We start from the raw sequence: 25,436 nt of genomic DNA, 5'->3' as shown, positions 1-25,436 counted from the left end.
GTATTCAGGTGCTAGTCGGAAGTAGGAAACTCGTAAATGTTGGACTTGCTTACTGGCTGTAGTTATATAGATCAGTCATTTCAGAGTTCCCGACTAGGTCATGAACCCAGCACAACACGCAATATTTAGGATTTTCCTAGTAGTTGGATGTGCTGGCCAATGGTGGTTGAGTTTGTAGGTACACTACCCAATCTATGAGGTTATAGGGGACGGAGGGCGGGTCTAAACGTGCACCGGAAGGTTGTGGTTGAACTTTACCGGTGTGTAGCTAGAATTACCGCCGGACACGCACAAACAGTCAACGTGAGTAGCTCGCTAACACATTTGAAGGACAGTTGCATGAAACAGACAACTCTAAAACCGATGTCTTTATTACAGATAGCTGATGGTGTTACAGTTTTGTTGTCAGATGCATGTACAGTGCTGCAATTGTTATCGCTAGCAACATTAGCAAGCTAACGTTAGCTCAGTCAGTGACCGTCAGTCAAGTCGACCAGGTCTCAGAGCATTTCGTATTCTTCTGTACGTAAATCCGAGACACTCCATTATGTATGATACAGTATCTTACGTTTGGTATGGTTGCATGAGACAGATGGTTACTTAAGGCCACAACGAAAGGGGATTGTGGTTGGTATGGGTGGGCATTTGCTACCTTGCTAACGTTACGTGTTTGGCTTAAATACCCTTTGGCCTTGACCTAGCTGTGTTAGTCTTTGTCCCAGTTAATGCGTAGAGTTGGATAGCTAGCCACTAGAACTATTAACATAACATAAAGTATCTCACCCATTCTCTCTCTTTGTGTCTCTCTCTCATCCTGCTTCAGCATGGGCAGTGTGTTGGCTGCCAGCTCCCCCCCTCCCCCAGGCAGTGGCGTTGTCCAGGGGGCCCCTGGGTTGGTGTCAGTCCCCCCAGGGTTCTCCATGCCCCCCGTCCCTCCCCCCTCTGTCCCGGGACAGCCAGCGGTTGAGATAGGAAGCCCCCTCCCCAACCCTGGTACCTATGAGGAGTGTCATCGCAAGTGCAAAGGTAAGAATCATACACAGTCATGTCATGCGGTACGTCATCAGCGGTGTACAGGTGCATCTTTCCTGTTCGAATAGACTGGGCAATGACGTTGCAGATTTTATGCTCATATTTATTTGAGAGGTGTGTTTTTCCTCTGACGTACAATGTTTTCTGTCGCATATTTTAGATTGTATTAAATGTTAAAATTGTTTGCATTAAATAGTTTCTGTTTTGACCATAGACTTGGACAACTCTAGTGTCCAAAGGTCAGGTTTAGCAAGGGCAGCACCATTGACTTTCACCATTTTGAAATCAACTGGGTGGGGCTATTGGTTAAGGAAGGATCAGATAATTCCTTCCAGGTCATCAGGAGGGATCAGCCCATGAATTATACTTGTGAGCAAACATTCCATAGCAAACATTCCAAATCTCTATGGTTCTAACGTCATTTCAGAGGTGTTCCCCATCCAGATGGAAGGAGTGCGACTGGTGGTCAACAAGGGCCTGAGTAATCACTTCCAGGTCAGTTGTGGAGCTAGAGGAATATATATTCTAGATGCAAGTTGAGGCACTTGCAAGTTAAAGTCAGCGTTAGTATGCATTCTGTGCAAGCTATTATACAATGAAAAGGAACTATCTAACCCTCAAGGCTGTAAAGCTCAAGCTGATGATTGTCCTATTTCATATGGATCAGAATACTATATTGTTTGCCACTTTATTGGACGTCTGCTGTATCTGTTCTACAGGTCAGTCATACAGTCACTCTCAGCACCTTGGCTGAATCTGGCTACCGGTTTGGTGCCACCTACGTGGGCACTCAACAGACAGGACCTGCTGAGGTAAACTGTCACTTGACTGGTCTGGAAAATGTCTCTCAGCCACTTTACCCTAATATTATTATATTCTAATAAAGTTGTTAATGTACGTATTGAACCCCCCCAAGTCCTTCCCAGTCATGGTGGGAGACATGGACAACACCGGTAGTCTGAACGCCCAGGTTATCCACCAGCTCACCAGCGCCGTGCGCTCTAAAATAGCCATCCAGGTACGTCACTGTGAAGAGTGGAACGCAACACCAGGATCAGGAAGTTTGTATATTAAACTTACTGTTTATTCATCTGTCCATTTCCAATAATGCCTTTATTTCAACAGACTCAGCAGCACAAGTTTGTGAACTGGCAGTGTGACATGGAGTATCGTGGTGATGACTTCACCTCTGCTGTTACCCTGGGCAACCCAGACGTCCTCCTTGGCTCTGGTAGGATTGTTTTCTCATCAGACTTCACTGGTGGTCCATGATGCTGCAAAACGACCCATCTCTCCTACAAGCACATTTGTGTGGAAGCTTCATCACTTAAAGCAATAATGTTCTTGTTACCCAGCCTTTTGATCACACGTTATGATGGCTTCTGTTTACAGAGTGAACAGGCTGGTTATTATTCAGACATGAGTCCTTTATTCTTGTGCTCTATTGTAATATCTATGATGACGATGTTGCTGTCCTCAGGTATTATCGTGGCTCACTACCTTCAGTCCATCAGTCCAGCCCTGGCGTTGGGAGGAGAGCTGGTCTACCACCGGAGGCCTGGGGAGGAGGGAGCAGTCACCTCCCTAATGGGCAGATACACAGGTGAGACCCTCTCTGACCCACACCGCACCACCTCACCTTCTGTTAGAGCCGGGAGCTTTTTACTGGTCAGGTCACTGAGATTAATATTCTTCATGTTTTTACTCCAGGCAATAATTATGTTGCCACATTGACTCTAGGAGGTGCTGGTGCTCATGCAACATACTACCACAGAGCCAATGACCAGGTACCCAAACTAAGCTATCCTATCACCTAGCCCCCAGTCTAGACCACAAAACTCCTCAAACTTTAGTGTGGATCACTGTGCAAAATAGTTGGGAATCCACTGGTATCCTACCATCTCGTGACCATGCTAATGGAACATGCCTTTTCTGACATGGAGGTGTTAGCCCACTGAAATACTTGAGGCTATGTAGCAGCACAGTGCTAGGTCTGTTTGTGAGACCATCTTGTTGTCGTTCTACCAACTCAGCTGCAGCTGGGGGTGGAGTTTGAGGGCAGCATGCGGACGCAGGAGACCGCAGTATCGTTTGGGTATCAGCTGGACCTCCCTAAAGCCAACCTGCTCTTTAAAGGTAAGCCACTGTCTGTCCCACGACAGCACAGCTATTCAGTCAGACCTCTAGGGTTAATTGAGTTGAGCCATTTGTCAATGATTGTCCCAGGTCTGAATTATTTCCTGATCTGTCCCTCCCCTCCATCCCTGTCTCCAGGTTCGGTAGACAGTAACTGGGTGGTGGGGGCGGTCCTGGAGAAGAAGCTGCTGCCCCTGCCTCTCTCCTTGGCCCTGGGAGCCTTCCTTAACCAAAAGAAGAACAAGTTCCAGTGTGGCTTCAATGTCACCGTTGGCTAGACCTCCTCCAGCCGCCTCGACACACTGGGCCATGCTTGGACCAGCACAGAAACACACAGTCCTGGGCTTGTCATGTATCTACTGGATTCAGACTCTCCTATACTGTGAATTGTGGGGCAGAGTGAGCGAGGGGGTTACTCTATACCATGGAGCTAGGCCTACATATTGTAGCACAAGTCTATTTCCTTCTGGTATATATATAATGTGATACCCAACGAATAGAGAGCATCAGGTGATGCAGTCTAACATGTGATTAGACTAATATTGTCGCTGTCTGATAACTGCATCTACATTTTTGGCAATTTCCAAACAATACAGAAACTATAGGAAAGGAAAATAGGGCTATATTTTACTGTTAACGAATATACACTTCAGTATTTTGAATACATTTTCTTGGTCCTAGAGTCATGAAATGTTCAGAGTACACTTACAGCTTTCAATATGTAATAGAAATGGGCAGAAATGGAGTTGAAGTTCTCACCAGACCGTGACAATATAATGAAATTATTTAGAATCATAAACAACTTTTGTATCTTTGGTTTTTGATGTTAAAGACCATTAAGGACTGGTTCTGTGTCTGTGTGGTGCTATGAATGTGAAGAAATGGCAGTGCGTAGAAAAATATTTATCAATTATACAATATTACTCAAAGTAAACCAGAAAAGAAAAAGCATCACGAATTTCAAGTAAGGTGGCAGCATTCAAGACCTCCTGGTGGAGCACCAGTTTCCAAACAGCCCATCACACACATGGTGATAAGTTCTGAATGAAGTCTATTCAGGAAACTGCAGTAACGTTCATTCTTCCAGTGTAGGTGTCATTGCATGTGGAATTGTAAGGAGACTAATGCATCCAGCTGAGATCTAGAGGTACATAATCATACTGGCATAGGCTCTATAGTCCAACAGTAAACAAACAGTGGTGGAACCTAACTCAGCAGGGACACTGAAAGCGCATCTCTGTCAACTGTTGCCCATGCTGCTGCTGACACTCATGATGGAGACATCTGATTGGGAGGCAGTAGAGACAGTGGCTGGGTAAGGGATATTGGTGTGGAGGAGGATAAAGGGAGGCTCTGGATAAAGAGGTCTCTGAACTCCAGGGGAGTAATAGGCGAGTAAATGCCCTATTTGAGCATCAGTGATGGGGGACTGGTGGTGCATTGCTGGAGGGTAGCTGTAGGTCCTTCTCTGGGTCAGGCTGATGTCTACTGCAGTCATCCTGTCGGAGTCAAGCCTCACCGGCAGCTGCTCGCCCTCCCGGATCTTCATTGGAGACTGACGGCCTGATAGGCTCTCTGCTGATTGGCTGTGAGGAGAGGGAGTGGGAGGTGCCTTGGGGGAATAGGACGAGCTGCGGTGAAGAGGCGAAGCTGTGGGAGTGGCCAATGGTGAAAGGCTGGGAGATGGAGAACCTGGGGACAGAGGAGGGATGTGATGAGTTTACTGTGCCTGAATGCATGATGCACATCGAAACACGCGCTCGTCTCACCATTACCTCTAATCTGTGACTGGGGTGTGCTCCTGTGTGGTGAGGCTGGTACACACTGCTGAGCTTTGGGCTGCTGGTTTCTGGAGCCCTTCCCTCGTAGTACATCTGTTACCTGAGGACAGAGATCTAAAGGGTTAGGTTACCTGAGAGGACACACATTAACAGTGCTGCAATGACAACTAGTGAGTTCACTGCATCTGTGGGGCCTGCTACTGAGTGATCGCATTCCTTAGATTAGTGTTTTATTGTTGGTACAGTTTGTTGTTGTGATGACAAGAAAATTGTTATTAGGTACAGCCACTAGAGGGAAGCACCCACAAGGATTAGTTCAGTCCTATGTCCACACTATCGTTCATTTAACCCACTAACTTCAGTTTTTAATTCTCCTACACATGTGTAAAGCTATTGATTGGTGTGAAACAGAGGGGGGAAAAGACCCTCTTCCATAGATCCAGTGCATTCATTTTCTTCTCTCTCACCTTCTTGTTCTTGGCCACCATCGCGGGGGTGTCATTGTGGTAGTTCTTCACACTGCTGTCGGCTCTGTTCTTCAGTAGCAGCCTGGCTGTGTCTACCTGGCCTCGCCCACAGGCACTGTGCAGGGCCGTGTTCCCACTGTACGACTGGCCATTCACATTACAGTCATTCTGATGAGGAGGGGGCAGGGAGAGAGGAAGTGGGAGATTGTTGAGAAGATGTCAAAAAAAGTAACACGGTTAGTCTTGGATGGCGATGTGTAACTAAACAGAATCACTGAACATTTCTTGTAAATCATCTTCCCAGAAAGGAAAGATAAACCTAAAGGGGAACAGGGGAGGATCTACAGACCATTTTAAATATAGATGAGCTGACTTCAGTAGAACAGCTGGTACAGCTGGAGTCACATACAACACACGTAGCCTTACCTCTATGAGGAAGTGCACCATGTCCATATTGTGGTTCTCTACTGCGTGTATGAGAGGACTGTGGCCACTCTTGATGTCCTGCTTAGAGAGAGAAGAATGGGGACTGTAAAGTGGAACTGGAATTAATTGAGTATTACCTGGTATTGAGTAACTGGATGATTCAGTATGCCAGAATAACTCAAAGCCCATTTGAAATGGCCCAGCATTAAGGGGAGAGATGGAGAGTTAGGTGGGGGAGGAAGGTGACTGACCATAGCATTGATGTCTGCCCCAGCATCCAGCAGCATTCTGACCAGCTCCTTGTGTCCACCCTGTACAGCTAGGTGGAGAGGGGTGAGGCCTGGAGAGAGAGAGAGGGGGGGGGGGGGGGGGGGGGGGGGGGGGTGATAAGCCATTAGGGAGAGAATCACACGCGCACACGCTCCAGAGCCCATGTGTATTCTAGGGGTTTTCTGCTGTTTTGAGTACAAGGCAAACCATGCTGTGCCCAGACTTGTCACACTGGCATACAGACCACAACAGCAGGAAATGCCCTATTCCCCTCTCTGCCTCATACGCCCACCACCATGGGACCCACAGCACGAGTCAAACAGGGGGGATAATGTGTGCTACATATAATGTTAGTATGTGTCGCAACTCAGAAATATTCCCACAATATGGGAATTCCTGTACATTAGGCATGAATGTTGTAAACATTGTGGGAGGGTTACTGGCTTTATTTGGGGTAGTAGCATACATCCTAGATCTATTATTGTCTTAGTCATGTCTGGCATGACTACCACAAAGGAGCTGGCTGTTTCTTCTATGGACTGTCAATTAGGTCACATTGGAAAGTTAAGAGGAATTTATGAATTGAATTTAAATTAATCCCCTGCATTGTCTCAATTGAAACAGAATTGAGGGCAACTTAGTAGCAGTAGTAACTTACCCTCATAGTTCCTGACCTCCAGGCAAGTCAAGATGGAGGGGTGGGAAAGGACGACAGAGAGGCAGGCCTGCTGGCCGTGTTCACAGCAGAGGTGGACTGTTGTCTGACCGTTACGGTCCAGAGCCCCCGGGTCAGCACCAGCACGCAGCAACGCCCCCACCATGTGGGCCTGATGGGTAATCACAGCCAGATGAAGAGGGGTCTGAGAAAGAGGGAGACAGAAAATGTATCTTTAGACAATTATTAAACAAGAACAAATGAAAAGCAGGGGCGTCATAACTGTACATTTCACACTAAATATCTGCGGTCACTATTTCTGAAAAGACTGCACACGCACAAACATATTGAGATTTCGAAACTTGGCGCACGCCATACATACGCATGTTTCCCGGTTGTGTGCCCCGTTACTCTTTCTCCTTGTAGGCCTATGCTACCTCGTGGGTATTAAACCATCACAGGAAAAGTGAGGCATTTTTTATGTAATGATCATGGAAATTAAAAATAATAGCCCAGGAATTAGATGCCTGTTTCTAATTATTTTAAAATACAAAGATAAATTAAATAGATTCTCACTAAAGGCAAATGATTGCATCTTGTTATTACCTTGTTTATTGTTATGAATAAGTGTGTCCATATCCCCTATTTGCTACTAATCTCCTTCCTGCTTGCAATGCAATACTTCAACCACTAGAAAATGTACACACATGGTCTAAATTTTGCAGAGTCATAAATTATAAATGCCAACTTTTGCGTGAACGCATGTTTGGGGGTATATTTTGTACATACGCACGGTTTATAAATGTTTTTTTTTTTTTACCAAGAGCGGAGGAAGAAGAGATGAGGAAGAATAGTGTATTACTCCTGTTAATGGAATCGCATCATTTCATCTCCATCCAATTCTGCAGGGGGAAGGTCACAAGAGCTTATAAACGGTGATAAGTCCCCAAACAAACCAGAGCCGCCCAATCAGGGCACAGAGGGCTTTCTGGCTTCATCAGCATTGGACATCGGCAGACAAAGATAAACGCCACACAGGATGGTAAACACACCATCAAAGTCCAAAATACAAATCAGCTAGGAGATGAAGATACAGCCACACAGGATGGTAAACACACCATCAGTAGGAGATGAAGATACAGCCACACAGGATGGTAAACACACCATCAGTAGGAGATGAAGATACAGCCACACAGGATGGTAAACACACCATCAGTAGGAGATGAAGATACAGCCACACAGGATGGTAAACACACCATCAGTAGGAGATGAAGATACAGCCACACAGGATGGTAAACACACCATCAGTAGGAGATGAAGATACAGCCACACAGGATGGTAAACACACCATCAGTAGGAGATGAAGATACAGCCACACAGGATGGTAAACACACCATCAGTAGGAGATGAAGATACAGCCACACAGGATGGTAAACACACCATCAGTAGGAGATGAAGATACAGCCACACAGGATGGTAAACACACCATCAGTAGGAGATGAAGATACAGCCACACAGGATGGTAAACACACCATCAGTAGGAGATGAAGATACAGCCACACAGGATGGTAAACACACCATCAGTAGGAGATGAAGATACAGCCACACAGGATGGTAAACACACCATCAGTAGGAGATGAAGATACAGCCACACAGGATGGTAAACACACCATCAGTAGGAGATGAAGATACAGCCACACAGGATGGTAAACACACCATCAGTAGGAGATGAAGATACAGCCACACAGGATGGTAAACACACCATCAGTAGGAGATGAAGATACAGCCACACAGGATGGTAAACACACCATCAGTAGGAGATGAAGATACAGCCACACAGGATGGTAAACACACCATCAGTAGGAGATGAAGATACAGCCACACAGGATGGTAAACACACCATCAGTAGGAGATGAAGATACAGCCACACAGGATGGTAAACACACCATCAGTAGGAGATGAAGATACAGCCACACAGGATGGTAAACACACCATCAGTAGGAGATGAAGATACAGCCACACAGGATGGTAAACACACCATCAGTAGGAGATGAAGATACAGCCACACAGGATGGTAAACACACCATCAGTAGGAGATGAAGATACAGCCACACAGGATGGTAAACACACCATCAGTAGGAGATGAAGATACAGCCACACAGGATGGTAAACACACCATCAGTAGGAGATGAAAATACAGCCACACAGGATGGTAAACACACCATCAGTAGGAGATGAAGATACAGCCACACAGGATGGTAAACACACCATCAGTAGGAGATGAAGATACAGCCACACAGGATGGTAAACACACCATCAGTAGGAGATGAAGATACAGCCACACAGGATGGTAAACACACCATCAGTAGGAGATGAAGATACAGCCACACAGGATGGTAAACACACCATCAGTAGGAGATGAAGATACAGCCACACAGGATGGTAAACACACCATCAGTAGGAGATGAAGATACAGCCACACAGGATGGTAAACACACCATCAGTAGGAGATGAAGATACAGCCACACAGGATGGTAAACACACCATCAGTAGGAGATGAAGATACAGCCACACAGGATGGTAAACACACCATCAGTAGGAGATGAAAATACAGCCACACAGGATGGTAAACACACCATCAGTAGGAGATGAAGATACAGCCACATACATTTTTTTTCTCGTTTCAAAATTAGGTGCATCTAAAGTATTTGAAAGAACTAATGCTGTTTCGAGCCAGGTCGAATTCCAGAGACATGCCACTATGCAGGAGATTGCAGATTCCAACACGGGTTTACTGAAAGCACTGGAACAATCCAGGATCTTCCAGAGATGATTGCCAATGATTCATTCATTCATAAAACCTGATTTGAAAAATTTTAACTTTGTTAGTGGTCCAATGTCCAGAGACATGCAGAAAGGGTTTAGGGAAGTCACTTGATCTGGAATCTCTCATTAATCATACTGAACAATCTCAGTGGTCAGGATGATAATTTAGTTTCACTTTTGATTCAGGAAAAGCACGTACTTACAGTGTGTGTGTGTGTGTGTGTGTTCCAGTAAAGAACAGCAGTAAAATACCAAAGCGCCGGCGGGAGAGAACACTGGTGAAATGCCTCCAATGTCTCAATGCCAGTGGCCTTCACTTCCTGAGAAAACACTCCTATTTCCCTGAATCGTCAGTTAGTCATGACTGATCACACACACCCTAGTGTTTGACCTCCCATGAACTACCAACAGTCTGACTCAGTCATCTTGTGCTTCCTAGAATGTCCCTGAACATGAAGCCATAAAGGACGTAACCGGCAACATGTCACAATACTTCATCAAAGGCACAGGTCAAATAAAGCCTTTTATGGTGGTCCAAAAACACTCCAAAGTTCATTGAGTTACTAGCTTCCTGTAAACCATTCCAGAATGACAAACAAAAACAGCACAAATAAGAGGGGCAGAGAGTGGGGAGGGAGAGAAGGGGGAGCACAGGGTAAGAAAGCCAGGGAGAGGAATAGCTGGAAGCGGTATAGGCATGGGGAAAGACGGGATAAGAGGGAAAATCCCTTCCCTCTCCCCTGCTGGCTGTGTGTCCACAGAGTTACATTCCAATGAAATGAGCAGATAAACCAGAAGAACAGAGGAGTGGAGGGGAGAGTTCTAGGTATGAGGAAAAGCCTTGAATGGGTGGGTGTGTGCCAGACAAAGATAAGGATACAAAGAACAGGGGGGGGGGGAGAAGGTAAAAACAAAGAGAAATTAGAGGTGTGCATAGGGTGTACTTCCTGTTAATGTTCTAGTTGTGCAACTTCCCAGGAAAGACTAACAAAGTCCCTTACCATACCATGGAAGAGCTTATTTTACTAGTTCCTTACAAGTTTCAATAATTTGTATAATTTATGCAGTTATAGGAGGGGTCAACTCACAATGTACTGAGATAAAATCAGAGAGAGAGACGATCAGAGAGAGAGAGAGACAGCCAGAGAGATGGAGACTAGCGCAGAAAGGGAAAGTCCCGGATTCTACCCTCTAAACCTCAGCAACAAGGTATGTTGAGAAACAGAGCAGAGCAGGGGGGGGGGGGGGGTCATGTGACTTCTCAGAATGAGGATACTAAGTGCACATACACATGCACTGTAGAAGCCTCACACAATACACTGCATGCCACAAGCACACCCACACAGACAGACAAAGCATAATGTACAAAGTGGCAACAGCAGCGTTAAGGACATGGTCATTAATTTGCAATATCTGAACAGTTTCCAGGGAACTTGAATAACCTAACATGGGAGTAACATTGGCCAGAGAATTGGGAAGTGCACCAGCTTGTAGATGTCAGTGTTTGGTTAGTAGTAGTGACAGTGTTTGGTTAGTAGTAGTGACAGTGTGGGAGTATCAAACAGCTGTTTCATAGCACCAGTGCTGCAGCTGATCTGGTAATCGCACAATGTGCACATGCAACTCAGTACTGATATTAACTCTGTCAAACCGTTGAATAAAATTGACCACTGAAGTATTGTTTGGACTGCACAACACATGTTGAACTGCTAGAGAAAGTTATTTTTTTGCTGACATAGTATGATTATCTGGCATTGCCAAAAGAGCTTGGTAGGCTTTATGTAAAGTTATTGTGGAGTGTGTTTAAGATTTTTATTTGGGGTTACAGACTATCCTATTTAGTCAATTACTTGTGATTATAACGGACAAATCTAATAAACAATTAGAAAATGGGTTCTCAGGCTAGGCAATTGGTCTGTGCTAGATAACAAAAAGACCCTATCTGGTAGTCACATCGTGGCGAGCATCATGTCTCTCAGCCTGGACTGAAATCTCCCCCTGGCCCCTCACACGAACGTATACAGCCTGTCTGCTAGACTATGCACTACAGACAGGATATCACTGTAAATGCCTCAGTCTCACCTCAACGGTGAGAACACACAACAAATGGTACCTACGTTATTTCTGGTAAGTGAGCAATGTGTTGTCTGAAACCCCAGTTGTGCGTATGAAGGGTTCAGGGTGATTTCTCTGGGGTGATTAAGCAGACTAACAGAGCTGCAGAGGGAATGTGGCATTGACAGGGTGTGGTGGCACGCTGGAGGGAGGAAGTGGACTCATTTGAAAGTGATGGGGAAAGGCCATGGGGCATTGATGGACTGGGAAAGGTGCAGAAGATGGAACCCAACAGAAAAGAGAACATCACTTCAGAACACACAGCCCTGAACAAAGGATACCAATCATAGCACATCCTTCCAAGCAATAGGCTTGTGCGTGTGACCTTGGCCTGCATTAAGCACAGGTAACCAGAAACTGTACATTTCTTCTGATAACCGGCAGCCGAGAGGTGTCTGTCTGTGTACGGTAAAGAGGCTGAGCGAGGAGGAAATCAAGGACTTCCTCTTTCACACCTTTCCTTATTGTGCTCTGAAGTCTGCAGTGAGTGGCAGGTGTGTGTGTGTGTGTACATGTTTTCCTATATTATCAGGACCCCAATGTCCTAATATTTCACTGTAATGTCCTGAAAAAGTAGGAAAACAAATGCTATTTTAAGCTTAAGGGTTTTGGGGTTAAGGAAAATAAGAATTTTACACTCCAATAACTCCTGACATTTCTGAAAACACAGCTGTGTGTGCTCGTGCATGTACCTCACCTGTCTCAGGTTGTTATAGATGTCCAGGTCTGTGTGAACCAGTTCCAGGAGAAGGATCATTCTTTGGATCTGAGCTTCCTGCCCCTGCACCACTGCTATGTGAAGAGCCCTGTAACACACACACACCCAAGTCAAAACTACACACACAAAAATAAAACAGGTACACATTCTTCCACACAAATTCTGATCTTTAAACCAATAAATGCACAAAATAAATTGACACACATCCTTTTCACACAACTCCAGCATGATTGTAAAGTGGCTGCTGATACGTCCTGACACAGAAACCCCCTGACTAACCTTTAAGCCAGAGAAATCCTATGGACTACAAACTGAATGACACACTAACTGGCATGTGATGGCTGGCTGGGTGGAAAACCGTTACACAATTGCAGTAGAAAGTTTACACAAGCCTACAATATGTTTTGAGAAATTCAGGCTAACCCATAACCTATATATTACTGAATGACTGAGTACTGGCCAACTTCACTTGACCTATGACCTGATTCTCCACAACTGACAGTTAGGCTGAGAGAGCAGAGCAGTGTGGTGGGTGACTCATTACAAAGCCTGTAGAAAACTGATCAAGGTGACTAGGAAACTGATATTTATATAGTATGTAAAGTGAAAGAACAGAGGTCAAACATAAGAATAAGGAAGAATGACAGGAGTTCTTGGGGAAATAAAATATTATCAGAAGTTAATTTCAGTAAACTCGTTTGGTTTGGTGTAATTTCCTGTTGTGTGACAATGGCACAGCCCTCTGTATCGGGGGAGATAATCACCATTAAACCATTAGAACTACGGTCTCTATTAGGGGCTTTCTGTGTGTTTTCATGTCTTTCAGCTTCCTCCAATGAATATCAATCATAAATGCAGAACAAGAGAAGAAAGGTTATGACAGGAAATTGGGTAGGGACATTTTGAGAGAATGATTTAAAAGTACCTTCACTGAGAATTTGGGGTTAGCACAAATTTACGGTAATGTCATTTTTTTTTTTTTGTCTACTTCCTGATCTGTTGTCCATTAAACAGAGTTACAACAGACTAAAACACACATTGGTGTTTGGCATGTCTACCTACTGCACATACAACTAAAGTCTGAGGAGATGAGTAACAACATATTTGCATACTGCAAAGAGGAAATGGAAGATAAAGAACATACAGAGACCATCTTTCATGCATTGCTCAAAGACAACTCTGACAGCTCTTATACAAAACAAATTTAGCAGAAAACCTTTTTAAATCTCCAGCATCTACCTTGTAGGCTTTCTAACACTGGTCACAAATGGTAGGTGCTGCAGGCCTACACAATACAAATGTTATGCCCTGAGACAAAACATTTGTCATCCTCTTTCAGAGAGTTGTGGAGGAATGTATGACATAACTCACATAACTACACTGAACAGAAATATAAACACAACATGTGAAGTGTTGGTCCCGTGTTCCATGAGCTGAAATAAAGAAATCCCAGAAATGTTCCAAAAGCTTATTTCTCTAATGTTTTACACATTTGTTTCCCTCCCTGTCAGTGAGCATTTCTTCTTTGCCAAGATAATCCATCCACGTGACAAGTGTGGGATTGATTAAACAGGATGATCAGTATCTGACCGTAAGGCGCTACATAGGGTACTACGTACGGCCCAGGACATCACTTGGGCCAAGCTTCCTGCCATCCAGGACCTATATACCAGGCGGTGTCAGAGAAAGGCCCAAAAAATTGTCAAAAACTCAAGTCACACTAGTCGTAGACTGTTCTCTCTGCTACTGCATGGCAAGTGGTACTGGAGCGCCAAGTCTAGGTCCAAGCGGCTCCTTAACAGCTTCTACCCCCAAGCTATAAGACTGCTGAACAATTTATCAAATGGCCACCCGGACAATTTACATTGACACCACCCTTTGTTTTTACACTGCTGCTACCCCCGCATATTTACTCAGTACCGGAGCCCCCTGTATATAGCCTCGTTATTTTTATGTAATTCAACTGGGTAACTTTATTTTTACTTTATTTTGATTTAGTAAATATTTTAACTCTTTCTTGAACTGTACCGTTGGTTATGGGCATTTCACAAATAAATTAAATTAGATTTCATTTGAAATGTGCACCTTTTGCTGGGGACAATAAGGCGACTAAAATGTGCAGTTTTGTCACAACACAGTGCCACGGGTGTCTCAAATTTTGAGGGAGCATGCAACTGGTATGCTGACTGCAGGAATGTTCACCAGAGCTTTTGCCAGAGAATTGAATGTTAATTTCTCTACCATAAGCCACCTCCAACGTAATTTTAGAAAATTTGGTAGTATGTCCAACCAACCTCACGTGTATGGTGTTCTGTGGGCGAGTGGTTTACTGATGTCAATGTTGTAAATGGAGTGACAGTGGGGATATGTTTTTTTTTTTATTAACCTTTATTTAACTAGGCAAGTCAGTTAAGAACAAATTCGTATTTACAATGACGGCCTAGGAACAGTGGGTTAACTGCCTTGTTCAGAAGCAGAATGACACATTTTTACCTTGTCAGCTCGGGGATTCAATCTTGCAACCTTTCGGTTACTAGTCCAACACTCTAACCACTAGGCTACCTGCCTCCCCGGTATGGACAGGCATAAGCTAAGGACAACAAACACAATTGAATTTTTATCAATGGCAATTTGAATACTCAGAGATACCGTGAGTCCCATTGTCGTGCCATTTATCCGCCACCATCACCTCACGTTTCAGCATGATAATGCCCCATGTCGCAAAGATCTGTACACAATTCCTGGAAGCTAAAAATGTCCCAGTTCTTCCATGGCCTGCATACTCACCAGACATGTCACCCATAGAGCATGTTTGGGATGCTCTGGATCTATGTGTACGACATCGTCTGTTTTGTCACCAAAGCCCCATATACTACCCACCACTGCGATCTGATAGCTCTCCTTGGCTGGCCCTCACTTCATATTCATCACCAAACCCACTGGCTCCAGGTCATCTATAAGTCTTTGCTAGGTAAATCTCAGCTCACTGGTCACCATAGCAGCACCCACCCGTAGCACGCGCACCAGCAGGTATATTTTACTGGTCAACCCTAAAGCCAATTCCTCCTTTGGCCGCCTCTCCTTCCAGTTCTCTGCTGCCAATGACTGGAACGAACTGCAAAAATCACTGAAGCTGGAGACTCATATCTCCCTCATTCACTTTAAGCACCAGCTGTCAGAGCAGTTCACATATCACTGCACCTGTACATAGCCCATCTGTAAATAGCTCATCCAACTACCTCATCCCCATACTGTTATTTGATTTATTTTTGCTCCTTTGCACCCTAGTATCTCTACTTGCACACTCATCTTCTGCGCATCCATCACTCCAGTGTTTAATTGGTATATTGTAATTATTTAGCCACAATGGCCTATTTATTGCCTTACCTCCCTTATCCTACCTCCTTTGCACACACTGTATATATACTTTTTCTATTGTATTATTGACTGTATGTTTGTTTATTCCATGTGTTACTCTGTGTTGTTGTTTGTGTCGCACTGCTATGCTTTATCTTGGCCAGGTCGCAGTTGTAAATGAGAACTTGTTCTCAACTAGCCTACCTGGTTAAATAAAGGTAAAATAAAAAATTGAATCGTGTCCCAGTTCTCGCCAATATCCAGCAACTTCGCACAGGAATTGAAGAGGAGTGGGACAACATTCCACAGGCCACAGTCAACAGCCTGATCAACTCTGAAGGAGATGTGTTGTGCTGCATGAGGCAAATTGTAGTCACACCAGATACTGACTGGTGTTCTGATCCACGCTTCTACCTTTAAGGTATCTGTGACCAACAAATGCGTATCTGTATTCCCAGTCATGTGAAATTCATAGATTTAGGGCCTAATACATTTATTTCAATTGACTGATTTCCTTATATGAACTGTAACTTAGTCAAATATTTGAAATTGTTGCATGTTGCGTTTTTGTTCAGTACAAATTGTAGTACTAGTCCATAGCATGAGCCAACAATGCCCTTAGCATCAACAAATTAAAAAGATTTCACAACTTATGTTGGAGGGCTCGTGTGTGAGCTAGAGAGAGGTCATACAGCTTAGCTCTGTTTTACCAGGCAGAGAGAGACGGACTTGACAGCTAATGTAATATTTGGGTGCCAAGCCGAAACATTACATTCTTTCGGAGCTTGATTTAAGGCAAGTTCTAACAGAACACTTATCAGCATACGGCCTTGGGTGGATCTCATAACTGCCTCTCTTGAAGACAGGTGCGTGCCTACCTGCACTTATGAGTAATTAAACCTAACATTATGCATTAGGAGTATATTGTGTTATACAGGGCAGTATGTTACTAATACAGACTGATCATTGAGACATTGTTCATCTCTGATCAACCTGTGTCACCGTAGACCTTCATATTCAAACAGAGTGGCTGGGTGGATGCATCTTTCACAACACAACACGTACAATGCATAGCACAGGTGTGGAGATATGTGGTAACATTATACAGAGCCTGAGGTTTGGAGGCGGGTGTTTGACTGATGTCAATGCAGAAGGCAGGTCTAGCCAATCACAACCAGCCATCTCATCCGTGTAGCTAGTGTAACACAGACCAAAACATGTCAACAAACCATAGCCAATACAACCTTGCTTTCCGCATTTCCGCTTTTCTTGTTCAACTTGAGTAAACAAATCTTTCACATAGAGAACGACACAATAGGGATGACAGTTTGTCTTTGTAAATGAAACCCATCTCCATACAAGTGTAGTTGTAACCGGCACTGTGGTGACTGATGCAACTGAAGATGACCACAAGACAGTCTCATAACAGTAAAACGTGCGACAGTGTTGACGCCCCTCTCTCGCAATCTGACCTGACTAATGGCCATACAGCACAGTGAAGCCACTCAGCCGTCTGATCAGTGTGAAAAGCAGAACTTGTGTTTGGCCGCATATGTCGGATTCACATGTCTCAGTGGACCATTGAGGAGGATTGCTCATTAGTATCACCAGTAGTACATTATTTTTGTTTAATGTATTCAATATATTATTATTATTACTACAGTCTTACCATTCTCATTGTCAGAGTGGACACGTTGTTTGAGGACAACACAACCTAGGCTACACTTCTGAGGAACATGTTTTGGTTTATTTCATTCCATTTAGGAGTTGTCAATTTCCTCATTGCAATTTGTAGCGCTTCTGTCAATATTGAGTAAGGACGAGCACCTGACTATACATAGAAGTAGGCCTAGGCTACCTGGTCTGAGCACAAATGTAGGCTATAAATGTGCCCATTTGGGGATCTGATAGTATTTCTGTCAAACTCACCACCACTGTGGAACTTCTGAAAGTCATTTTTTCTTGACCTCAAACAGTGAGTAAACTAAGGTCTGTTTTTACATTCATTGAGAATGTCAAGGTCAGCCTCCCGGGTGGCACAGTGGTTAAGGGCACTGCACTGCAGCGCCAGCTGTGCCACCAGAGACTCTGGATTCGCACCCAGGCTCTGTCGTAACCTGCCGTGACCGGGAGGTCCGTGGGGCGATGCACAATATGCCTAGCGTCGTCCGGGTTAGGGAGGGTTTGGCCGGTAGGGAAATCCTTGTCTCATCACGCACCAGCGACTCCTGTGGCGGGCCGGGTGCAGTGCACGCTAACCAAGGTTGCCAGGTGCACGGTGTTTCCTCCGACACATTGGTGCGGCTGGCTTCCGGGTTGGATGCGCGCTGTGTTAAGAAGCAGTGCGGCTTGGTTGGGTTGTGTATGACTTTCAACCTTCGTCTCTCCCGTACGGGAGTTGTAGCGATGAGACAAGATAGTAGCTACTAACAATTGGATACCATGAAATTGGGGAGAAAAAAGGGGGTAAAATTTAAAAAATGTAATTCAAAAAAGAGAATGCCAAGGTCATCCTCAACGTAGCCTATTTTTCGATAACCACTCAGCATGAAAGGGGGAAAAAATGTCATGCTCTGATCCGGTGGAAACATCATACAATAAGCGTACCTGATTACCACTGGGTTCTCCCATGCAGAGAGGAAGCAGAATTAATGAATCTGCAGCAGAGTCTTTTCGTCACGTAGTAATAATGTATTTGTGGAGTATGTGAGTAGATGGCAAACATGCATTATTGCAGCACAATGAGGATGACAACAGTAATGGCATCAGTTCTGATTAAAAACAGTCCCCAGATGAGTATATGCGAGGTGCCTCTCCTAACATTCCTCAAAAAGCTATCAACACACAACTGACCTAGTAACAGGTGTCTCCATTCAGTGCAATGGTGAGATTATCACACACTTGAACAAGGTTAATCTCTCTCTCTTTCTCTCAAGATGAAACTGCTCTCTCTCCTGTTCCTGGAAGTGGGGCAGACCACAGCCCCAGATAACCCAAAGCACACTGACGCAGGAGCGCTGGGCCGCACTCAAACACACACTGACATGCGGTATCCTGTTTGGGGGGAGGTGAGGGAATACGGGTTGCTGTGGCCAGCAGACCACCTGAGAGAGCGATGACTTTAAGACAGGTGTATTAAACAAAAGGGAACCAGAAACACACCACAGTCCAACTTACAATACATCCTTTTCAGAAACCATTTGAGTCATTAGTAGGTGTTGGTAGCCAGAATGCATACATTTCTTACTTTTTGAAAACTGGACCCCAGTGGGAATTGAACCAACTTTGACATGCTGACATTGCAAGCACCAAGCTCTACCAACTGAGCCACATGGGACACCCTGAGACTGGAGCCTGACATAGCCTTTATGGTTGCCTGTTAGTTTTTTTATTGAGCTTTAAAGCACTGGTCTTTTAGTTGTTCCAAAGGTCAGAACCAAAACGTTTGGTCCTGGCCTTTGGAACAGACTGCCGGAGGATCTGAGGGCAGGCCTCAGAAACTGGAGACATTTTAAAGAAAAATCTTAAGACATAAGTAAAAGCAAGGCTAAAAAGGTTAAGGTGCTTTTAAAAAATACAATTTAAAAAAAAGAAATGGTACACAATTCTAAATTTATTTTAATCAATTAGTCTCATGACCACTTATTTTATTATTGTTTTACTATTTTATTTGTTAAGCACTTTGAAATGCAAATGTATCCTCTAAGAAATGTGGTATATAAATAAAGTGTGATTTGATTTTTGCCATGGCAGCACTAAAGCTACTTCCTCCAGTTCATTGACCCCTCCCCTACCTACATGTCTGCATAGGTTGGAAGCATATCCCTGGCCAAGCACAGCGGTGAGCCAAACTTGTTGGGTACTATACGTGTGGTTTGCAAGAACCTGCTGAACAAACGTCATCCCCACCTGTATTCTATAAGCATGACAATAACCATCACAAATACATGATGTACTGTCCCCATGTTACTGCACTGACTGCACAGCTGTCTCTCATTCAAGCAGATAGATGGACAATGAACAAGGGAGAATGAGACAGGGGTGAGAGAAACAGGGGAGCGTGTGACAGAGGGGTGAGAGAATGTTAATGAGAGATGAGCAGAGAAGAGATCAAAAGAAAAAGCGAGAGAAATAAAGAGAGAGAGAGAGTGAGAGAGAGAGAGAGAGAAAAAGCGGTAAATGAGGAAGTGAGGAGCGGATGTTTGGGTTTTTGAGCTCATTCATTTAAAAACACAGAGAAATGAAAACAGAGAGATACAGAAAGACCTGAGAAAACCGCAGTCACACATTGAGAGGCGCACGCTCAGAGGTTTTCCCGAAACTGAGGGGCTCAGAGGCGATGAGAACTGAGGATTAACACCCCATTGACGTAAGCACACACACACACACACACAGACACACTTGGGGGTGGTGGGGGGCTGAGAAGCTGCACTGTCTTTCTGCTGAAATCTAACTTTTCATCAGACAGACCACAATACAAGTAGGTACCAGCCAGGGTAATGTACTTCTTTACAGTCTACCACTTCATCAAGTAGTTTGACTTCATAAGAACAGCACCCAAACATGAGAACAGCACCCAAAAGCCCCAGCGCAACCACCAAGGTACGGTTTGATTAAAAAATATATATATATTTTTTTTTTAAAAGCCACAAAAAAAAAACGAGCACTGAAATGCAAATGAACTTTTATACGGATACATTTTCTTAAACATCTTGTGATCAGATGGCAAGGTGTTTTCTTCCTGATTGATTTCAGTGCTGGTCCCTGGGCTCTACATCACATGAAATCATCCCAAGCGGAACTGCTGTGTCTCGAAACCCACAGCCAGGTCTGCACTTTCTCGATCATGTGTTTGTTGTGATGGGATGCAAATGAGTGACACACAGCACTTAAACTACAGGAACATGACTTTGCAATGCCATTCTTGGATGGACTTATGATTTCAGTCACATGAGAGTTTTTGTATCGTCCTCGCATGTCTGTCAGTGAATGGGTGAGTGCTCAGGTGTTGAAGGTCAGAGAGGGCATCGGTGCGTGAGGTTGTTATTAACATGTGATTGAATGTACCCCACCCACTCCTTAACCTATAACATAAGGTGACCAGACATCCCCGATATCCCGGGGACAGTCCCCGACTTTGGTGGCCTGTCCCCGGCTAGTACCGGAAATGTCCTTGATTATCCCCCAGAAAGAAAAGCAACTCTGAAGTTAAATTGAGGCTGATATTTCAGTAATCAAAAGCTGTATGCAATCGGATTTCAATGTCAAATTTGTCTCACCACTTGTATCAAACTTGTTTGCTCCCTTCTATGAGAACATTTGGTCAGTGATACATTGTAACAACTGCATGAACAACCATTCCCATAGCCAGAAAACCTTTCCAACAGCATAGGCTACCAAACTGGGGTGATTTAAAAATGACCAAGGTAGGCTAAAATTAAGAAACATTTGAGTGGTTAATCAATTTCTGTGTTATGAATAATTAAAGTATTTGAAAGGACTACCGGAAATGTATAGTTAAAAATCGTTCCATGGGCGGCCTCCCGAGTGGTGCAGTGGTCTGAGGCACTGCATTGCGGTGCTAGCTGTGCCACTAAGGAACCTGGTTCGAGTCCAGGCTCTGTCGCAGCCAGCCATGACCGAGAGACTGATGGGGCGGTGCACAATTAGCCCAGGATCGTCCGGGTGAGGGGAGGGTTTGGCCGGCAAGGATGTTCCTGTCCCATCGCGCGCTAGTGACTTCTGTGGTGGGCCAGGCGCAATGCCTGCTGACATGGTCGCCAGGTGTACGGTGTTTCTTCCAACACATTGGTGTGGCTGGCTTCCTGGTGAAGCGGGTATTGTGTCAAGAAGCAGTAGGGCTTGGTTGGGTTGTGTTAGCTCTTGACCTTTGCCTCTCCCGAGTCCGTACGGGAGTTGCAGCGATGGGGCAGGACTGTAACTACCAATTGGGGAGAAAAGGGGGTATATATATATATATAAAGATTTTATTTTTTACAAAAAATTATAATTCCATGGGATATTTTAATCTTCTTTCTTAGTTATTTGTGTTGTGTGTTTTTATCTGGTCACCTTACTCTAATAGTCATCCCAGCCTCCCAGATGCAAGCCTGTGTATCATATGAATACTCACAAACAATGCAAACAGACACAGAACATGACACACACACAGTACAGATCACAGAGTTCAAGTTCCATCCCAGAATCCCCCTCACCCAGTGACACTTTCACTGAGAAGCAGAGCAGAGAATTGACTCCATTAATCATTACAGAGACAGGAAGTGAAATTAAGGTAAAGAATGTGGTGGGCATAAGGGTACACACAGCACACTCCTCTCTCACCACCAACACCCCTCACAGCCAGGTGAATCATAGACCAAAACAAACAAACAAACAAGACTGTGTGACATCTCCTCTCCCTCCAACACATACCTACCTAACTGACCAGGGTCATAGGTAAAATATGTTGAAATGGAAAACAAAAATGACTTACTGAACTCGACCCAGTCCATAGCTCCTAGCAGGAAGTCAGGGTTAGCAAGGAACCCTCATAGGACAACAGTACTACTCTAGGCCCCATCTGCTACATGAGACTAACTGAAGTTCAATGCATGTAGGGTTTTCAAAAACAAACATACGTGTCGCCATCGTTGTCTTGGCGAGTCGCCAGGGCAACATCTGCCAGCAGGTGTCCGGCGTGTCCCGGGTAAAGAGAGGACTGGAGGGGAGAGACAGGCACGTTCACAACCAGCGGTGACCTGCTGGGCCAGGAGTAGAATGGGTGCCCTGGATAGTGATCTGGTTGACAGAGGGAGGGAGGGAGGGAGGGAGGGAGGGGGCAGATTGTTTGGTACAATGCCATGAAATAAGGAAATTACAGGTGACCCATTGATATGTTTTTAATCAGTTCAATCATTTATCGCTGGAATGTCTGGCAAAACAGATTCTCAATGACTGGGGTTCAAAAGCAGGACTAACCATCACTGCACAATGACACACAATCTATGAAGGAACATTCCACAGAGAAAATCCGTTTCTGACTCAAAGGCAAATGACCACTAACTGATTCAGCAGTATATTCTCTTTCAAACCAATACCTTTGATTATGATCAAATGAATACAGTTAAAACACGACTGTCATAGGATTACGCATGTTGTTTTGCTCTATTAGGAGAACAAAACTATGAAAATGCGATAGGATACACTCTGAATAATAAAAGCCTGTACACTTTCATTTTAATATTTTTTCACTTGTCTTTTGCCAGGGCGACTAACTTACAGTAAGGACGGGGTGCCTGCATTGAACGAACCGGATCGATGCTTTGGTGTTCATTGTCAAAACCGCTGGCGGCGGACAATTGTCTGTGTGAGACCGATGCCAGGGTACCAATGCTCTCATCGTCGTAGCTCTTTAATAACATCTTTGGAGGACTCGGTCTGCAGCACAAGTCTTTGTTTTTGTAAGGGGATAAGCGCTCATCTCTCCCGGGTGGGGTACGTGACTGTTCCGGCGTCTCCCATTCAGAAGGAAATGGACGTTTCCTAAAAGGAAGCCACGAGGAAGATATGTTCTGTGTTCGTGTGTCTGTTGTGCTGCTCTCGCCATGGTTCGGAGTGAATGGCGTGTGATAAGTTGCAGCTGGTGAGTGTTTTTTCTCCAGAAAAGCCGGGTTTCCCGGTTTCACAGGAGGTTTTATCAACGATACTCCACAACGATGCTCCAGCGGCTCCACAGTGTGGCTGGGATTTCCGTTTGGACCGTCATCCTCCGTGAGGGGGGCAGCGGGATACTGCATTCTTAAACTGGCGGAGCGACCTTTGCTGGTGGGAGTCCTCTCGGCGCCGCTCCCACGCTCCCTCGTTGTGGTGCTCAGATCCAGCGGCACTGTGGTTTGAGTCTGGTGACCGGTCATGGTCCTCGGCATGAACACGGATCAAGTATCCTGGAATCAGCCTCGGGTGTTTGTCGTCTCAAAACATAGCAGTGATTCAAATGTCAATTAAATGTATGTTTTCTATAGCCTAGGCACAGTCTCCTTCTCCACGAAAATATCCTAATGTTGTTTTGGGAGTTTAATAATGTAATTTGCCAAGCCAATACAAGAATGGCTCGAGGCTATTCTCCAAATCCACAAATGTTCATTTTGAGAAAATTAGTGTAAACTGATACTAATTTAAGTTTCTTCAATTAATTAAAATCACACAACTGACTTATAGTCAATGTTCAGAATGATAAATATAAATCTTTTAAATAACCTAACTGACGGTAACACACCTGCAATATAACTGCAGGTAGTAGGCAATTGAAGAAAATCAATAGGATATTATGTTCCTTCTTTTATTGCAACGAATCAACTAGTCCGTAAACGCTCTCTCTCTCTCTCTCTCTCTCTCTCTCTCTCATTCACTTAACCAAATCCGCGAAACTGGGGCTTTCCCTTTCGTATAAGAATTAACTCTTTACCTTCCTGTTTGCAAACTGAAACAATGCGTTCTGACGGTCTACTTTTTTTTAACCAACAACTTTAAGATATTAAAGGTTTAGTGTAGTCTACGTAACTGAAGTGTTCAATGTTAATTAAGGCATATATGATTGATTTAATTCACTTAAATGTTAGAATTCCTGTTTTACCCCGGTTTAGGCTATGGATTAATCTAGTATGTAAACAATGCACGCAATGCACGTAAACAATGGCACGCAATGCTCGAATTCTGCATAGAGAGCATTTTGGCACCAGGAAGTTGTGAGGAAAAATGGTTTGCATGTGATCTAATCTAGGGGTCTCAAACTCATTTCATGGGGGGTCTAGTGTCTGCAGTTTTTTCCTTTCAATTAAGCAATAGACAACCAGGTGTTGGCAGTTCCTTACTAAATAGTGTCCTTCATTCATCAATCAAGTACAATAGAGAGAAAAGCCTCAGCCACTCGGCCCTCCATGGAATGAGTTTGACACCTGTGATCTAATCGGTTGATCATATGGTGTTGTCAGTGTCATTCCACTGTAGTTTCCCAGGGTTTACAAATTCAGTGGGATCTCCCCACAGTTGATATGCCTATTGGGGATAAACTCATATCCTGTAGCAGTAACTGGATGGAGCATTGACTGGATGACTCTCTGTCTGACCATCTGACCTTTTGTCATTGGATAAAATAACCTTCTGGGCGGTGAGCCACCCGGAGGTTTGCCGGTTCAAATCCCGGGTCAGACAGGGGAAATCTGATGGCCAAGGCATTGTGCCCTTAAGCAAGGCACTTAACCCCCCACAACTCCTCCTCCACGGACGCACAATGTGGCAGCCCCCTCCTCCAAACTGTATATGTATGTGTGTCTTTTGGAGGGGTTGAGATAAAGCAGAGGTCAAATTTCAGTGTGACCTTATGTACAATTGACCAATAAAGGGATCCTAATCTTAAATAGCCTTCTGATCTGGGCCTCTGTGTTATTGCACAACTCACTCCATCAAACACCACACCTCCCCGCAATACACACACACACTTCTCAGCCAACCTTGTCGGTGCCCGCCCCCAGCTGATTCTTCAGTTACCAGGGTCAATTTGGGACTTTCCTCAGATGTATCGAAGTGTGGAACCGCCAACGGAAAATCAAGCTTTGTGTCTAAAGTCCCTGAAACACCCTGCTGAATCTGTGCTG

General features: G+C 44.5%; 2 protein-coding genes across 3 annotated transcripts; one reads left to right on the top strand and one right to left on the bottom strand.

The window, feature by feature from the left end:
- Positions 1-189: 189 nt before the first annotated feature.
- Positions 190-4,014, top strand: LOC110510167 (mitochondrial import receptor subunit TOM40 homolog). Of its 2 annotated transcripts, none has more exons than XM_036969720.1 (10): positions 190-303; positions 824-1,026; positions 1,460-1,527; positions 1,752-1,844; positions 1,949-2,050; positions 2,158-2,263; positions 2,513-2,635; positions 2,773-2,819; positions 3,066-3,168; positions 3,307-4,014. In XM_036969720.1, the coding sequence occupies exons 2-10, from the start codon at positions 825-827 to the stop codon at positions 3,444-3,446; spliced, it is 984 nt and encodes a 327-aa protein (XP_036825615.1). In that variant the 5' UTR covers positions 190-303; position 824; the 3' UTR covers positions 3,447-4,014. The 2 variants fall into 2 exon arrangements, with proteins under 2 accessions (XP_036825615.1, XP_021447208.2); XM_021591533.2 differs by having other exon boundaries at positions 191-303; positions 2,743-2,819.
- LOC110510160 (B-cell lymphoma 3 protein homolog) lies at positions 3,995-25,436 on the bottom strand. Its single transcript, XM_021591521.2, has 9 exons — positions 23,063-25,436; positions 22,422-22,581; positions 12,406-12,514; positions 6,771-6,972; positions 6,094-6,182; positions 5,843-5,920; positions 5,417-5,584; positions 4,944-5,049; positions 3,995-4,860 (listed from the first exon to the last, which is right to left on the bottom strand). Exons 1-9 carry the CDS (start codon positions 23,706-23,708, stop codon positions 4,409-4,411), a joined length of 2,010 nt encoding a protein of 669 aa, XP_021447196.2. The 5' UTR covers positions 23,709-25,436; the 3' UTR covers positions 3,995-4,408.

Source organism: Oncorhynchus mykiss, chromosome 3 (genome assembly GCF_013265735.2).
Source record: "Oncorhynchus mykiss isolate Arlee chromosome 3, USDA_OmykA_1.1, whole genome shotgun sequence".
Classification (NCBI taxonomy): domain Eukaryota; kingdom Metazoa; phylum Chordata; class Actinopteri; order Salmoniformes; family Salmonidae; genus Oncorhynchus; species Oncorhynchus mykiss.
The sequence above is the reverse complement of the archived record's forward strand: the minus strand, read 5'-3'. Positions and strand labels throughout refer to the sequence as shown.

Coding starts and splice junctions, on each gene's coding strand:
- LOC110510167 (XM_021591533.2), top strand. CDS start 825: ATGGGCAGTGTGTTGGCTGCCAGCTCCCCCCCTCCCCCAGGCAGTGGC. Junction 1,528..1,751: donor GCCTGAGTAATCACTTCCAG/GTCAGTTGTGGA, acceptor TCTGTTCTACAG/GTCAGTCATACAGTCACTCT. Junction 2,051..2,157: donor GCTCTAAAATAGCCATCCAG/GTACGTCACTGT, acceptor TTATTTCAACAG/ACTCAGCAGCACAAGTTTGT.
- LOC110510160 (XM_021591521.2), bottom strand. CDS start 23,708: ATGCCGAGGACCATGACCGGTCACCAGACTCAAACCACAGTGCCGCTG. Junction 22,582..23,062: donor GCAGGCACCCCGTCCTTACT/GTAAGTTAGTCG, acceptor TCTGTCAACCAG/ATCACTATCCAGGGCACCCA. Junction 5,585..5,842: donor TGGTGCACTTCCTCATAGAG/GTAAGGCTACGT, acceptor CCTCCTCATCAG/AATGACTGTAATGTGAATGG.